This window comes from Pogona vitticeps, chromosome 2 (genome assembly GCF_051106095.1).
Source record: "Pogona vitticeps strain Pit_001003342236 chromosome 2, PviZW2.1, whole genome shotgun sequence".
Taxonomy (NCBI): domain Eukaryota; kingdom Metazoa; phylum Chordata; class Lepidosauria; order Squamata; family Agamidae; genus Pogona; species Pogona vitticeps.
In genome coordinates, this window is record NC_135784.1 from 19,917,705 (window position 1) to 19,934,491 (window position 16,787).

The following is a 16,787-nucleotide window of genomic DNA, read 5'->3' on the forward strand; positions in this document are numbered from 1 at the left end:
TCTACCAGGAAGCCAAATGGTCTACCAAGGAATTGTTCAGCTCATATGGTCCACTGCTTTTACATGGAAGACTTCAATAAAGGCTTTAAGTCTCAGAAATTCCTTTGCAGCAAAGTTTTTCTTGATAATGGTTTTGGTTCCTTTGTCAAACCATAGATTATCCCAGCTGACCAGGGGGCCCACATAAATTCCTGGTTCCACTTCCTTTGTCAAAACTTAATACGAAAGGCTTTTCAATACAGGGTCCTGAACATGATAATGCAAACACATTTCCAAAACAACTTAAACAATACCAGTTTATTAAAACCTTATTCTCACATACTGTACTTACTATTCCAGTAAAAATGGATGTTCCAGAAGATAAAGCTCTCATACGGCAGCAGTTCACATCTGCTCTCAAATACCTTCAAAACAGTGCATTGCTAGAGATGTGAGCTTTGTATTCAGGGGATACGGATAAGAAGCGCACCAACACAGGTGTCCTGGCAGTCCATTCCCCCCCCCCAAAGAAACAACCCAGTATAATTACTGGGCTCCGTGCAGTGCACAGCTCTGTCAATATCTGTGTCGCACCAATCACAGCACTAGTCCCACAGGTGCGTCCCCACCTCTCGCTGGAGCTGACTGCTCCACAACTGAGCGGGGAGACTCATGAGTGGACTAGGACGGTTCCAGGGAGTGAGAATCGGCGGGTGGGGCACATTTCGTGGCGTACTTCCTGTTTGTATTCCTTAGAAACGAAGCACACATCTCTACTCATTACAGCTGTTGAACTACTTTCACAGAGGAATTTAAAATGATAGTACAGGCACAGGACAAAGAAATATAGAAATGTCTCATCACTGCATAAATCAAAATCATTAAAAACGTGTGTAATCAATATAGGCATTCCAACCATTTGGAATAAGAGATTTTAATTGAATATCCATGTTACTTCCTTTCTAGGAGGTCTTTGGATATGGCTTCCTCATCTGTCTTTGTAGTAAAATACAGAACAAAATTGTTTAAGCTATCTTCTTTGTGGCCGATTTCTGCAAAATGACTTATTAGTGGCACATCCATTTCATTTTTAATCCTTGATTGCTGTTCTTGCATCCTGATTTTAACTGGCCTTGACGTGCTTCCCATATTTTTTGGAACAATTACAGATTATCAAGCAGACTAAATGGGGTGTTGTACATGTTGAGAATGAACCAGATCTCAAAACAGCATCAACCCCTGGGATGGATCCCTTAATACACTGATCTCACACATTACAGCTCCTACATTTGAAATGTCCTATTGGTAAAGTACTTCCCTAGATCCTATCTAAGTAAAGGTTCCCCTTGACATTTAGTCCAGTCGTGCCCGACTCTAGGATGCAGTGCTCATCCCCGTCTCCAAGCCGTAGAGCTAGCGTTTGTCCGTAGACAGTTTCCGTGCTCATGTGGCCAGCGCAACTAGACATGGAACACTGTTACCTTCCCATCATGGTGCTACCTATTTATCTACTTGCATTACATGCTTTCGAACTGCTAGATTGGCAGAAGTTGGGACAAACGATGGGAGCTCACTCTGTCACGTGGACTCGATCTTACGACTGTAGGTCTTCTCGCCTTGCAGCACAGAGGCTTCTGTGGTTTAGCCTACAGCGCAACCATGTCCCCATAGATCCTACCTAGAACTAGTTAAAATGTCAATGTGTATTAAAATTTCCTTTAAATCCCTCATTCTCTTAATTTTAGGCATTTCTTTGAAATATGAATATCCCTGAACAGGTGCCAATTTCTAAGAACAATTCTTCTTAGCTGACTAGAAAGAGAGTATAGCTGAAAGAGCAGATTAGAAATGACCTAGAAAACAAAGCAGTAATAACTAGAAGCTAATAAAGATTTATCAGGAACAAATCCTGCCAAACTAATTTGATCTTGTTTTTTGATCAGGTCACCTCCCTGATAGAGAGAGGGAATGCTGTAGATGTACAGTAGTATATCTTGACTTCTGCAAAGCTTTTGACAAAGTGGATATCCTGATTAGCAAGCTAATTAGGTGTGAGCCAGATAGATCAAAGGTAATGTGGCTGCACAATTGGCCAGAGAATCGTACTCAGAGGGTGATGATTAATGGGTCCTTCTCGAACTGGGAGGAGATAACTAGTGGGGTACCCTAAGGCTCAGTCCTGGACCCAGTGCTCTTCAATATTTTTATTAATGACTTGGATGAGGGAGTGCAGGGAATGCTTGTCAAATTTGCAGATTATACAAAATTGGGTGGAATAGCTAGTACCCTAGAACAGTGGTCCTCAACCTTGGGCCTCCAGATGTTCTTGGACTACAACTCCCAGAAGCCTTCACCACCACCTCTGCTGGTCAGGATTTCTGGGAGTTGAAGTCCAAGAACATCTGGAGGTCCAAGGTTGGGGACCACTGCCCTAGAAGACAGAAACAAAATTCAAAATGACCTTGATAGGATGGAAAACTGAAGCAACACAATGAAATTCAACAGGGACAAGTTTAAAATACTGCAGCTCAGAAAACCAATTGCACAGTTACAAGATGGGGGATACCTGGCTCAGCAAAATTACGAGCAAGAAGTATCTTGGAATTGTCGCAGATCACAAGGTAAATAGGAGCCGTGTGATGTGGCTACAAAAAAGGGCAAATGCTATTTTAGGCTGTATTAATAGAAGTATAGTTTCCAAATCCCATGAGGTGCTAGTCCCCCTCTATTCAGCACTCGTTAGGCCTCACCTTGAGTATTATGTCCAGTTCTGGAGACCAAACTTCAAGAAGGATGCTAACAAATTGAAACACATTCAGAGGAGAGTGACAAGGATTATCAGGGGACTGGAAACCAAGCCTTATGAGGAAAGGCTGAAAGAAATGGAAGCCAGATATCGGTTGAATATCAAGAAAAACTGTCTAACTGTTAGAGCAGCACTACAACACTGGAGGCATTCAAGAAAAACTTAATCACTTGGCAGATATGCTTTTATTGTATTCATGGACTGAGCATGTGGTTGGACTTGACGGCCTTGTAGGCCCTATTCCAACTTAACTTTCTATGATTTCAATGATCCTGAAAAAGTAGTGGAAATTATGAGGAAGAGAACGACAGCAGTGGAAAAATACAAAATAAGAGACTTAGTGAAAGAGCCTCGTGGCGCAGTGGTTAAACCGCTGTACTGCAGCTAAAACTGTGCTCACGACCTGGGGTTCAAATACCAGGTAGCCGGCTCAAGGTTGACTCAGCCTTCCATCCTTCCGAGGTCGGTAAAATGAGTACCCAGCTTGCTGGGGGGGGGGGCAATGTGTAGCCTGTATAATTAAATTGTAAACTGCCCGGAGAGTGCTTGTAGCGCTATGGGGCGGTATATAAGTCCAAAAAAAAAAACACACACAAAAAAAACACCAATATGATCTTTGTACGCTCTAAACTAGGAATTCCTCCCAATTCCTCATCCTCTCTCTGTAACAAAGCCATAGGAAGCTTTGGGCACCAAAGTTAGTAGTCGTAACTCTGGTAACTTACCACGAAGCACCATAAAGTGCCCCCTACCCCATCCTCTTCAGTTCAGGTAATGCACTTCTCTGTTTTCTCTTCACTGGACTGCCTGACAGTCCCTAAAATGTGAATTCTGAGCAAAACATTTCTCATAATTTAGGCATTTCTGAGATTTCTTTCTTGTGTGAACTGTATTATGATTCAAAAAGTGAGAATCTTCAGCAATCCATTTTCCACACTCCTGGCATTTGTAAAGTTTCTATCTTGCGTGGACTCTTTTATGACTCGCAAGGCTTGAATTCACAGCAAAATATTTCCCACACTCCTTGCATTTGTATAGTTTCTCTCCTGTGTGAACTCTTTTATGATGTAAAGGTGTGAATTTTGTGTAAGCCATTTTCCACATTCACGGCATTTGTAAAGTTTCTATCCTGTGGACTCTTTTATGACTGAGGCTTGAATTCACAACAAAACTTTGTATGTTTCATTTGTATGGTTCATCTCCTGTGTAGACTCTGTTATGATTGAAAACATCTGAAATCTGAGCAAAAGATTTCCCACACTCCTAGCATTTGTACAGTTTCTCTCCTGTGTGGATTCTCTTATGACTCACAAGGTGTGAATTATCAGCAAAACATTTCCCACACTCCTGGCATTTGTAAGGTTTTTCTCCTGTGTGGAGTCTCTTATGCTTCGAAAGGCTTGAAGTTCTAGTAAAATGTTTCCCACATTCCTGGCATTCACATAATTTCCCTCCTATGTGAATCAATCTATGACTCACAAGGTATGAATGCACAGCAAAACATTTCCCACACTCCTGGCATTTATAAGGTTTTTCTCCTGTGTGGATTCTCTTATGACTCACAAGGTGTGAATTTTGAGCAAAACATTTTCCACACTCCTGGCACTTGTACGGTTTTTCACCTGTGTGCACTCTGTTATGACTCGATACATCTGAATTCCGAGCAAAACATTTTCCACACTCCTGGCATTTGTACGGTTTCTCTCCTGAGTGGATTTTCATATGCCTCATAAGGTTGGAATTCTGAGCAAAACATTTCCCACACTCCTGGCATTTGTAAGGTTTTTCTCCTGTGTGGAGTCTCTTATGTTTCACAAGACTGGAATTCTCAATAAAATATTTCCCACACTCCTGGCATTTGTATGGATGTTCTCCTGTGTGGACTCTCTTATGATTCACAAGCTGTGAACTGTGAGCAAAACATTTATTACACTCCTGGCATCTGTATGGTTTCTCTCCTGTGTGGACTCTCTTATGACTCAGAAGGTATGAATTCGTAGCAAAACATTTCCCACACTCCTGGCATTTGTAAGGTTTTTCTCCTGTGTGGAGTCTCTTATGCTTCAGAAGGCTGGAATTCTCAATAAAATGTTTCCCACACTCCTGGCATTTGTATGGATGTTCTCCAGTGTGGACTCTCTTGTGATTCACCAGCTGTGAATTGTGAGCAAAACATTTCCCACACTCCTGGCATTTGTACGGTTTCTCTCCTGTGTGGAGTCTTTTATGCTTCAAAAGGTTTGAATTTTTAGTAAAACGTTTCCCACACTCCTGGCATTTACATAATTTCTCTTCTGTGTCAAGTCTCTTATGGTTCAAAAGTCTTGAATTTTTAACAATATGTTTCCCGCACTCCTCGCATTTGTATGGTTTCTGCCTTTCATGATTCACAAAGTGTTGCATCCAATTTAAATATTCCTCAGACATTTCAGTCACAAACCCCTCCTTCCCCGTGTGTACCCTTTCGTGAAGCATCAACGCTATCTTCATGGCAAAATGGTTTCCAGACACAATGTATTTGTAAGGATCCTCTGGAATGCAGCTTTCCCTTTCTGCATTTATTCTCTGGCATCCGGTCACCTCTAATTCTTGGGTAAAATTCTTTCCAGATTTGGGAAATACATTTTCCTTCATCCAGTTATCTCCAAGGAAGAAGGGCAAATGCAGAAGAGACAGAACCGAAGAGTGAGATAGATCTATGGGAAAAAAAATTAAGAGTTGATTTGGATGCGTTAAAGCCCACCTAGAAATAAATCTGTTGGGTGTTTAAGGTACATAATTTTTGTCCTTTTTGTCCTCTTTAATTTTATAATCTCATCTCCTGACCTATGTGAGGGTTCATCTCTGCCCTCTTTTGTTCCCCATCTACAGATACTCTACATATTCATTCTTCCTTTACACCATCACCTTTTCATTTCAAATCCTTCAACAAGCTGGTTCCACCTTCTCCAATGTAGAGAGGAATGGGTTAACTGAATAATTTGCTGAAACAGTTAATTTCCCCAAATCTGTGGATTGGGAGTATTTTCTTTTCTACACTTTAGCATTTCACTTGGGGCCCTTGGAAATTGCCAGGGCAACAGAGGCAGTGTGTTGTCTCCCCACAACGGACCCGTCCGTCTCTCTTTCATGTGGTCGTCTCTGGGGAGGGAATTCTCCACCATTTCGTGGGTGAAAGCTCCTTCTCTGTTGTGGGTTTTTCCCATTCAAACCATTCTCTCTTTACTCTTCCAGTGTGGCCTGTCCTTTTCAATTTTTCTTCCACTTTCTGCTCTTATAGAGTTTTTTTTATTTTATTTGGGTGGTTAATAATTCCTTCTTTTATGTTTTGTGAACTATAGGGAGATTATTGGGAATGTGGAAGAGGGTGGAGTACAGCAACCGGTCAGGGTAGGAAATGCCATTATAGCTGCCAATGCTTCCCAGTTGACAGACACTGCTCTAAAATGAAATGGCAAACTACAGGTAAGAATATTCATGGATGTGATGTTTTTGGAAACTGACCGGATGTGTTATTTAATTATTTAAAAAATGGGATGTTATATCGCATAACCCCAGATCATTCTTTCCCAGGAGCAGAATTAGTGTTTCCCTAACATGTGCGCGCCACTTTGTTTTGAAGTTGGCACACAACCCTGCCCCCCCCCCACGGCAGGGCATCTATCCACAGATCAAATGAGTGTCCGCATAAGACAAAGATTTTTTTGGCCGGGGTTATAAAGGTGTCCTCCTAGCCCCAACCAAGAACAAAATGAGAAGTACAGCAGTTCCTGGGCCTCACAGGATACTACAGGCAATTCATAGCCCATTTGTCTAAGTTGGCTATGAGGATGGGATCTGGAGCTCAGTGTATCTGGACAGCCACAGATTGCCCAGTCCAGCATTATGGGCCCTGCAGTGGCTAGCATGAGTATTCCGACATAGAAGAAGTATTGCTGCTGTTATTGTTAATCTCCTTATTAACTTGGTACAGAGAGATTAACATCAGGCAAGACAAGAGGGGGCCTTACCGAGAGAGGATATCATTTGCCAGTTCTCCTCCATGACTTCTTGGTGCAGGGCCTTCTGGTCGGGATCCAGCAGCGCCCACTCCTCCTGGTTGAAGGACACGGCCACCTCCTCAAAGGTCACTGGACCCTAAAGGAGAAAGGAATCAGGGGCCCTTAACAGGTTTCACAAAGGTGACCCCCTAAATCAAAAACTCAATTAAAGAGAAGTGGCTGGATCTTATATTGTAGGTTTTAAGTTTCATCAACAACCTTTCTATAGAACAAGTTTACCAAGGGATACGAGTCACCTTGGCCATGTGGTCCCTCCAGGACGAGAAGTCTCCGAACCCCAGTGGCTGGGAATTAACAGGGGGAGGGAAAGGGCTATGGTCACCTACTTGCAAGCCTTTTAAATTTTCCTCAGGCATCATGGAAGGTAAAGGTAAAGGCAAAGGTTCCCCTTGACAATTTTTTGTCCAGTCATGTTCGACTCTAGGGGGCGGTGCTCATCCCCGTTTCCAAGCCATAGAGCCAGCGTTTGTCTGAAGACAATCTTTCCATGGTCACATGGCCAGTGCGACTTAGACACGGAATGCTGTTACCTTCCCACCGAGGTGGTCTCTATTTATCTACTTGCACTTGCATGCTTTCGAACCGCTAGGCTGGCAGGAGCTGGGACAAGGGACGGGAGCTCACTCCGTCACGTGGATTCGATCTTACGACTGCTGGTCTTCTGACCCTGCAGCACAAGCTTCTGCGGTTTAGCCCACAGCGCCACTACGTCCCACGTCATGGAAGACTCTGTGAGAAACCGGATGCTAGACTGAACCAGCCATTGCTCTGATCCAACATGGCTACTCTTAGTCTTATCACTTCCACAAAAAACCGGAGGCTGGGAAATGTATTCTGAGTGAGAAAATAGGGAGAGGAAAGTAATTCCTGCTCTCCCCACATTTGGTATAGGAAAACCTCAAATAACTCTTGGCCCATTCTTCAAAACAAAAGAGAAACAAAATTCTTTTCCACAGGGAGAAAGCCATGTTATTTAGCCTGCTATATAATAATTGGCAAATAATTGGATCATCTGATTAAAAGTAGCATGGCCTTTCTCAATGAGGAGTAAAGTGGTTGAATACTTCAGGATTCAAATGTGGTGTCCCGTAACTGCCTTCTTTGTACCTGATCTTGTTCCACTGCATCACCAGGAAGAGACGAAGGAATACCTGTTGTTGGCATCTTCACAGACCCTGCGGGACAGAATAAGCGGGTGCCAAGTCATTCACCTAAGTTTCTCTCACAATCAGATCATGACCTCAAGAAATGCAAGCTAAAAAAGAATCACATCCCAGTGAAAGACACTGGTTCCCACATAATAAACGGTGCCCCTTCAGGAAAGTGTGAGAAAATGGTGTTCCAAGAGAGTACAAAATATACAGATGTTTTTACAAAACTTAACAGTAATAAACACCCTGCCGCATACCAAAGTCCTAACTGAATAAAGAAATTTTTCGAACACTTAACACATACAAAACTCCTCAACTAGGTACTATGCCAATTGTCGAATTAAAACATATTATCCAACATGCCTGCATTTCTTGTAGAATAATATTTTTATTTACTTCAGAGAGTTCAAGAGCCTGGAGACCACCCATGGAGAAACACATAACACACCTGTGGTGACCGCCCACGTCACTCATGCTATTCATATTCATGAGCTGATTAGCATGAACCTATGAGAGGGCTGGAGAGGCGGAGTCAGCAGGTACATGAGGCTTGGGAGGAGAAGGAGGAGTCAGGGCTGGTTAGTAAAATAGGTGGAGAGGGTGGTAATGATATTGCAAGTGAAAAGAACTATGTACAGTGGTACCTCGACTTACGAATGCCTTGACCTACAAACATTTTGACTTATGAACAGCTGTGTTTGCAAAAGTTTGCTTTGACTTTGGAGCATTTTTAGATCCATTGGGGTTAGTCTGTGGGGCAGTGACGCCGGAGGTCCTCAATGGACCATGGTACTGACTGGGTGATGCAGAGCCATCCGATCTCCCCTCAGCCTGATCTCCCTCACAAAGTAATTCTAATAAGGATAAGGTGATGAGGAAAGAAGCTGTGAGCATCTCAGAAGAAATGTGGGATATCATGATAAACAACCCACAAACAAGTACCCATCGTTGAATCACGTTCTCTCCCAAAATTTGTACTTTAGAGAGGTTTTCTTTTTCAGATGCTATAAAGTGAATCTTTTTGTAATTGGCCTTGTTGACAGAAACAGTGAAACTGCTAGCTATGTAAAAAGTCTAGAAAAACTAAAAAGGAAAACACTGGTTTGACTAGTGTCCCTCTAGCCTAAAAGGTATGGGTGGGGGGAGGGGATATGCAGAGAGAAACACAAACATAACTCTCCCAACATAAATCCTTACCTATAGAACTAGAAATTTCCTCATTCCCTCGATGGTTCTCTTGTCGCTGGGGACTTTTTCTGGCATCAAAAGAAGATTTCTCTGCTTCAAGGAAATCAGGCTGGATTTTTACAGAGGGATTTCTCATCTGGGGATTCATATGAAATAAGAGGATAGAAAAGATATATCATGCTCAGATCTTTGCAAGAAAAACATTTGGAAGTGGTAGAATTTCTGAGATTTCCTCTCTCATTTTCTCCACCCTTTCGAGTAGCCATGGACAAGACATTAATATAGAAAATGAAAATATTAAAGACTTGGTGTTTAAAAACAGAAAACATAAAAAAAACCTTTGCAGATGACATGCTTCTATTTCTGGAGAACTCAATAAAAAGCATAAAATCACTAAAACAAATATTACAAGAACATTGTTATAATATGGGCCTAAAAATCAACTATCAAAAATCCAAATTGTTATGCATAAATATCTCTATATCAGAACAAAAGGAAATTAAATAGAAGTCAAATCTGGACTTATGCTATTCAAGTATTAAACATTTGGGAATTTGGATAACAAAAAGTATAAACCAATTAATATATAGAAATTACAAAAAAATATTCAATTTAAAAAATAATATTATGACAAAAAACCTGGGAATGTTTATTGGTGGAAAGGGGAAAAAAACTAAGGTTCATAAGCAGTGTTAATTGTGGTCAAAGCATAAAGGGAGGGCTAGGGATACCACAATTAATAAAGTATTATGAAGCCTTTCAAATTACTCAAGTAATAAAGTTTATATGGACAGAAGAAATCCCAAACTGGGTTGAAATAGAAAGAGATTAGGATATTGGTGTAATTAACCTTATATTTACACAATGGAACCAATAAGAAAGAAGGAGCAAGTACGAAATCCTTATACTTGTGAGACATTGAAAATATGGCGTAAATACATGAGATTATTTGCTCCGCCTATATCCCCTCTATGTGCTATGCTGGATTATCCAAAATTTAATTCAAGAGACAAACATGTCCAATTCAAAAATTGGAAAAGAATAAGAGACCTATTTGAAGCAGCGAAACCAATAACAATTAGGAAGTTAGAGGCCGAAACAAAGGAAATAAAAACTAATTGGCTACATAGTGTAGGCATCCTTCAGTCTCGAAAGACTATGGTATCGTGCTCTGTATGGAGGACTTGGAACAGCGTCTAGTGTGGCTGAGGAGGCCAATTCGAGAGTGACAATCCCTTCCACACTGGAGACAAATCCAATCTGTCCCCTGTCCAGCTCCCTGGTTTTGCTTCCTTTGTGACTTCCTCTTCCTCTTTGTGACTTCCCGTTCAGCCTGGAGGCAGGCAGTGCATCACGGCCTCTCCCAATTTGAAGAGACCCTTGTCCAGCAGGCTGAGGCAAAGAGAATTGGCTACAATTAATACAGGTAAGAAACTTGGCAACTCAATTATACCAAAGTTCCAGACCGATGAGATTGCTCACGGAACTAGAACAATATAGTATAGAAAAAGATAGAAATAAAAGGAACAGAATAACTTCAGTAATATACAAACATCTGGTTGAGAAAGCATTTCCCAGGGGTATAGGATCTAAAATAACATGAATTATTTGAATATCAATATATCAGAGAAAGAATGGATGAAAATATGGACCACATATCCATATAAAACAATAACAGGTAAATTGAAAGATATGGTTTTGAAGGTAGTCCATAGGTGGCACTGGTTCCCCATAAAATTACACAAAATTAATGGAGAAATCTTAGATAGGTGCTGGAGAAACTGGAATAAAGGCACACTAGAACACATGTGGATCTCTTGCCCCAAAGTGGAAGCATATTGGCAGCAAATAATTAAATGGATAGAAAAGCTGTTGAATCAAAAAAATAATTAAAAATGAAGCTTTATTATTATTTTCAATATTTAAGGATGGAAATGAAAAATTATTTAATAAAGAACTAATTGCACATCTTATTGGTTCGGCAAGAGTAGACATCACACAAAACTGGAGGAATGCTCAAGATCTTTCAGTACAAGAATTTGAGAACAGAATCTGGCAAACGGTCCTGATGGAAAAGTTGACCAATCCAATTAAAATGTATAGAGGGGAAATAAAACAGGATAAATTTATGAAAATCTGGCAACGATTATTAACATATAGATTAGCTCAAGATAAGAAGAATGTGATATGGAAAGTAATTTGGATTGCTGGCATGTTACGTTTTAAAAGGATTAAGTATGTTAAAATAGGAACATGTGGATGTATAAAGAAAGATAATGTGCTGATAGACTGTGTAAATAATCTGATACTACTGTACTAGAATTTTAACTTGCACTGTCATACTATGGATGCTAATTAAAAATGGACAAGATGGAGGGGTGGACATTCCCGAAGCAAAGAGGATCCCACCTTACCACTGCACACATCAAACTCCTGAACTGGATGCTGTGCCAATGCATGAAGTAAACCTGCAATTTCCTTACAAAACTGGCCACACCGAGGGTGGAGGAATGCACACATCCTGTTTTAAAGTGCAAGAGAGACTCCCCAACGTAAAGAACTCTGATTTGGTTTCAAAATATGATGCACACAGACCACACATTTGTCTTTCAAGGACCCTAAGGGAGGGCGGGGGGAGCCAATTCCAGTAGAAAACCCATCAGCCAGACAGGCAGAGGCTGTGGACTCCCTCACTTCAGAGTTTGAGTCCAAACATTAATTTTTCTCACCTTCTGTTCTTCCTGCTTTATCTCTTCTGCCTGGCTCAGACTCAGGAAACCTTCTGCCAGCGACACCGCCTGGGAAGTGGTCTCGGCTCCACATTCTCTCAACCAGCTCGACATCTCCAGGGGGAGGACGGCCAGGAGCTGCTCCAAGACGATCAGGTCCAGGATCTCAGCCTTCGTGTGTTGCTCTGGCTTGAGCCACTGACGACAAAGATGGTGGAGCCGAGTGCAAACCTCTCGAGGACTGTCAGCCTCCTCGTAGGAGAATTTCCTGAATTTCTGGCACTCTGTATCTGAGCTGAGCATCTCCTCACCTTGGACTTCCTGTGCTGTTCTTTCCCAGAAGGTCCCAAGACCGTCTGCCTTGAGAACATCAGGATCTCTTCCTTCCCTGGGGCCAGATGTGTGTTGGGCTGTCATTTTATTCTGCACCCAACAATGCCTCCAATGAAGTCCTGGAACCCCTCTCCTTCTGAGAAGGAGGAAAGACTGCCTTAAGAGACCAGACTGTGGAAGCTCTGCAAAGGCAAGACTCTCCCATTAACACAGTTAAGGCAAAAAAGGCAAGACAGCAGCCGCCAATCAAACCTCATCCCCAAAGATAAAAGGCAGGAGAATCCCAAGGCTGAGCTGAGAGACAGGGAGATGGGGCTCTTCCTTCACTGGACAGCCACTGACCAAAGTGTTTCAGGCCCTCAGAGGGTCAGACGTGGAAGCATCTGCCACCTGGATGGACCTTTTCAAATCACTTCAAAGAAAAACAAAAAATTCCATAACACTATACCTTCCTCTTGTGAGGTACAGTGACATAGGAGATAGAGATTTTATTCCTAACTAGGGTAGCTTAGAGCTGCCTTTCTAGAACAGGAAATGGTTCAGCACAAGGCAGAAGAGGTTGAGTAATATTTCTCATAATTATTAGATAACACCTCTGAATTCCCTATTTTTCATGGGCCAAGGGCTAAAGCCAAGTAAGAGGATCACAGCAGTCAGCAGATGATGGACTGGTGGTTGTTGAACCAGTGATGTTTGCCAACCATCCTTTCTGAGGCTCCTGGCCATTCTCTTCTTGGGGTTACAGACCTCCAGGTCCCCCCTCTGCCTCCCCTGCAGCCCCCAAAGGAAAGCCCCTGCCCTTCGATGGGAGCAACAAAGAATCATCTCTCATCTCTCATTCCATGATTTGTAGGTAGATGTGTAATGAGGTGGATTTGGTCCTCAGACAGCCAAATGGTCTGGGTCATCATAACCTCGGATTCCCCTCCAGCTGCCTCTCCTGCCTGGCTCTGGGGCCTTTTCTCCCCCTCCTGCCCCTCTCCTCCCTCTGGCCTCCCCCCAATTCCCTTTCAGTCACACTCACCATCCCTCCCAGTTGCAATAGGAGGAAAGTGGAGGAGGTTCCCCAGATCCCAGGAAGGGAGAAGCAGATCCCAGGCAGACCTTTTAACATAAGACACACTTTTCACCAGTCTCTGTGGTTGGCCTCTTCAGAGGACAGCACTCTTTGCTCTGGTATAGTTTGTTAGGGAGTTGAAACTCAGGGAGTTTGTTAGGGAGTTCTCAACTCCCAAACAAACTGCACCAGAGCACAGAGTGCTGTCCTTTGATGATGCCAACCACAGAGACGGGCGAAACGTTAGGAAGAACAACCTTCAGAACACGGCCAAAGAGCCGGAAAAACCCACAACAACCATTAAATCCCAGCCGTGAAAGCCTTTGAGAATACAATCCTTTTACTGCCTGGGAGCCACTGCCCCCACCACAGTCAGCAACAGCCCCGGCTTTCCCACTGGTAACTCAGACCCTTATTAGCAGACAGGCAGAAGACGGGGAGGGGGGAGAGCACCAGCACAGACTCTGACTGTGATGGATCATCAGCCTTGAGTTTTAAAGAGAAGGCTGGAAAGTTTTCGGAGAATCCCCAGGAGGTGATCCAATACTGTACCGCTCTCTTCCAGCCCCACTGCCCTACGTGGTCTGGTGTGAAAGTCCTAATGCTGATCCTCCATACTGAAGTGGAGCTTCAAATGGTGGTTCAACAGGCTACCAAGTTAGCACAGGAAGCACATGCTAACGATCCAAACCTACCAACACCTCCTGAAACTTTCCCTTGGGATAAAAATCCCCTTTGGAGTGCTAATCACCCTGACCAAATGCAGAACATAGGGTTGCCCACAGCTGTGTTGCTCTAAGTGGCTCAGCAAATTTATTCCAACTGACAAGTTTAAAAGAAGGGCAGAAAAACAATGGTTATGGTGGCTACCAGATATTAGGGACAGCCCCAGGAACCCAGGAACCGCCCAGGCCCACAGGAAAGGGGACCTGCCCCACCTGATGAAGGGTACAGACAACTACCCCTGGATGTTTGTGCTTACAGTGGTGCCCCGCTTGACGATTACCTCAGACGAGGAAATCCCTTAATGACTAGTTTTTTGCGATCGCTACTGCGATTGCAAAACGATGACTGAATGGTTTTTTTTCATTTGACGATGATCTGTTCCCTACTTCGGGAACTGATTTTTCGCTTAACGACAATCAAAACAGCTGATCGTCAGGTTTTCCAAATGGCCCCCCGCTGTGCAAAATGGCTCCCCGCTGTGTTTTAGGATGGATTCCTCGCATTACAGGCACTGGAAAATGGCCGCACTATGAAGGATCTTCGCTGGATGATGAGGTATATCGCCCATTGGAACGCATTAACTGGGTTTTAATGCATTTCAATGGGCTTTTTACTTTCACTTGACAACAATTTCGTTCTACAGCGATTTTGCTGGAACGAATTATCATCGTCAAGCGAGGCACCACTGTATTGTAAAAATAAAGGGCATTGGAATAAAGAGTGCCCCCTGAAGGTGGGAAACGGTAATGCAGGTCCTCAAAGCCAAAATTTTGGCTCTGGTCCTCAGGGACTTCCGTGCACCATGCCTGCGACTCAAGAGGGGTCAGACTCTGAATGAAGGCATCAGAGATCCAGCTCTCTACCCTCTGAGCCTCGAGTAAAGTTAAGGGTGGGAAACGCTTCTGAGAGACACAGGAGCTCAATTCTCAGCTATTCAAACAGAACTCCCAGACCCATCTGTCCCTATCCAAATCCTGGGAGCTGTCCCAGTAGCTCTGCCTGGTGGGCAAGAGCACCATACAGCCCTAATTCACCTCCCTCGTGAACCTCATGGGCCGAGACCTCCTCTGTAAAACATGGGCCCTTATTTCCTGCGAGTCTGATGGCTCCATAGTAGCGACCTTCTGAGGCCATCTTGATTACTGGAGAGGGTCCTCACCTGCAATGAGCCTAGTAGTAAAAAACTGTGGAGTCACAAGTTAATCCTGTAGTCTGGGCAACTGACCAGCCTGGTTTGGTAGCACTCGGATCCGACAGTTTTTGGAATCCAGCCACCCACCTACCTGATGAACAGGATGAGGTTAAAAGGACCCTTAATATATGACTGTGTAACAGTGCTCGATGGACAGACGAAGGGGCCCGTAGACTTGAAGGACGAACCTCTGCAGAAGGCAGACCCGTGTATGGTTTGCAGACGGCTCAGGCTATGGAGAAGATGGTGTGCGGAAGACACGGTGGGCTGTGGTGAATCTGAATGGCTCAGTGATAAGGTCGGGAGCATGGCCACCAAGCTGCTCAGCTCAGCGCGCAGAGCAGGAAGCTGGCCTCCCAAGCTCTACAGGCTGCAAAAGGCTGGTCACTCACTCTGTACACAGACAGGAAATATCTTTGGGGAATCTTTCATGCACATGCAGGACTCTGGAAACAAAGGAGACTTCTTTTCTGACTGCAAAGGGTTCTCTAATAAAGCATGGACCGGTCATTGCACAACTCTTCGATGTGGTACGCCTGCCAAAAGGGCACCGAGCTCTGGGAGTAACAGTGTTGGGGTGGCCCAGGATATTCTGTGGCCTGAAGCATAGGAGGAAACCCTGTTCCCTTTCCGACTCTTACATGCATACTCCATACAGAAGAAGAAATGAAATAAATGCCCCAGTTTGAACACTGCAGGTGGGACGATGTGCATTAATGGCTCCGAGGGAGGCCAGCAGTCCAGCTCTGGAGGCCCGAGAAGAGAAAAGGCCAGAAGGGGTTCATGGGGGAGGGCTGGGGAACCCTCGGGGCTGCCCCTCTTCTTTCTGCCGCCTGAGGCCGCCTCCTCGCTCTTCTTAAACCTTCCTCGTTATCCTTTCCCACAGGAAAGGGCCAGAAACTCCCATCGAGAGGAACCCAGCCCGTCCCTCCTCCGCCCCTCTCACCCTCCCCCGCCTGTTTCGCTCATCAAATTCAGCTGCAAACATTTCCAAGGATTTCCAAGAACTCAAAGGGGAGGGGATGAGATGGGGAGCCACCGTTTCCCTCTCCCTCCCTTCTTTCACTCACCAGGAGACCCCTTTTCTTCCTGACTTTCCTGCCCAGAAATGACACCCCTGTTTCTCCCTTTCTTACTCTTCTCTTTCCCTTGGTTTCTTTTCCCAGCAAAATCCAGATCAGAAAACACTCACCCACCCGCCCGCCTTTTGTCTCTCTCTCCGTCTCTTCCGGAAACAGGCTGAGGCTCTTGTTTCCAATGCGTCCCGTTGAAAGTAGCTTCCTTTTTACTTCAGGCTGGACGTCGGAATACAAATGCGTGCACAGTTTTTTTAATCGGTGTATAACCTTCCTCTCCCTTTCCTATCACGTGACTGAAGGCGAGCCAGGCTCCTGGCAGGACAAACACAGACTCGCTCAATCTCCTCTCGGAGCGCCTGGATGGAGAGTCTTGGTCTCCCTGCCTCTTTGGGTCACTGGATCAGGCAGGAAAAGGGAATTTATTTAAAGCATGATCTGCCAGGGAGGGAAATGAACCAAGCCTGTACAACTTTATCTTTTTTTCTG

At 43.9% G+C, this 16,787-nt stretch overlaps 2 protein-coding genes across 3 annotated transcripts in view; both read right to left on the minus strand.

Moving 5' to 3' along the window:
* LOC110091174 (uncharacterized) overlaps positions 1 to 16,417 on the minus strand; it is a 31,815-nt gene extending 15,398 nt beyond the window's left edge. The window contains exon 1 of the mRNA XM_078388236.1: positions 16,293 to 16,417. The gene's annotated coding sequence lies outside the window, so the exon portion shown is untranslated. The remainder of the gene's footprint in view (positions 1 to 16,292) is intronic.
* On the minus strand, positions 283 to 16,533 carry LOC144587487 (uncharacterized). Of its 2 annotated transcripts, none has more exons than XM_078388268.1 (5): positions 16,415 to 16,533; positions 9,195 to 9,321; positions 7,954 to 8,021; positions 6,796 to 6,922; positions 283 to 5,481 (listed from the first exon to the last, which is right to left on the minus strand). In XM_078388268.1, the coding sequence occupies exons 2-5, from the start codon at positions 9,319 to 9,321 to the stop codon at positions 4,049 to 4,051; spliced, it is 1,755 nt and encodes a 584-aa protein (XP_078244394.1). In that variant the 5' UTR covers positions 16,415 to 16,533; the 3' UTR covers positions 283 to 4,048. The 2 variants fall into 2 exon arrangements, with proteins under 2 accessions (XP_078244394.1, XP_078244393.1); XM_078388267.1 differs by lacking the exon at positions 16,415 to 16,533 and adding an exon at positions 11,915 to 16,294.
* Between the last annotated feature and the right edge of the window lie 254 nt (positions 16,534 to 16,787).

Excerpts from the sequence above, each read along its gene's own strand:
- LOC144587487 (XM_078388267.1), bottom strand. The coding sequence starts at position 12,331 with ATGACAGCCCAACACACATCTGGCCCCAGGGAAGGAAGAGATCCTGAT. Across the intron at positions 9,322-11,914 it reads TAAAGCAGGAAGAACAGAAG|ATGAGAAATCCCTCTGTAAA; the intron begins GTGAGAAAAATT and ends ATGAATCCCCAG. Across the intron at positions 8,022-9,194 it reads GGAAATTTCTAGTTCTATAG|GGTCTGTGAAGATGCCAACA; the intron begins GTAAGGATTTAT and ends TCTGTCCCGCAG.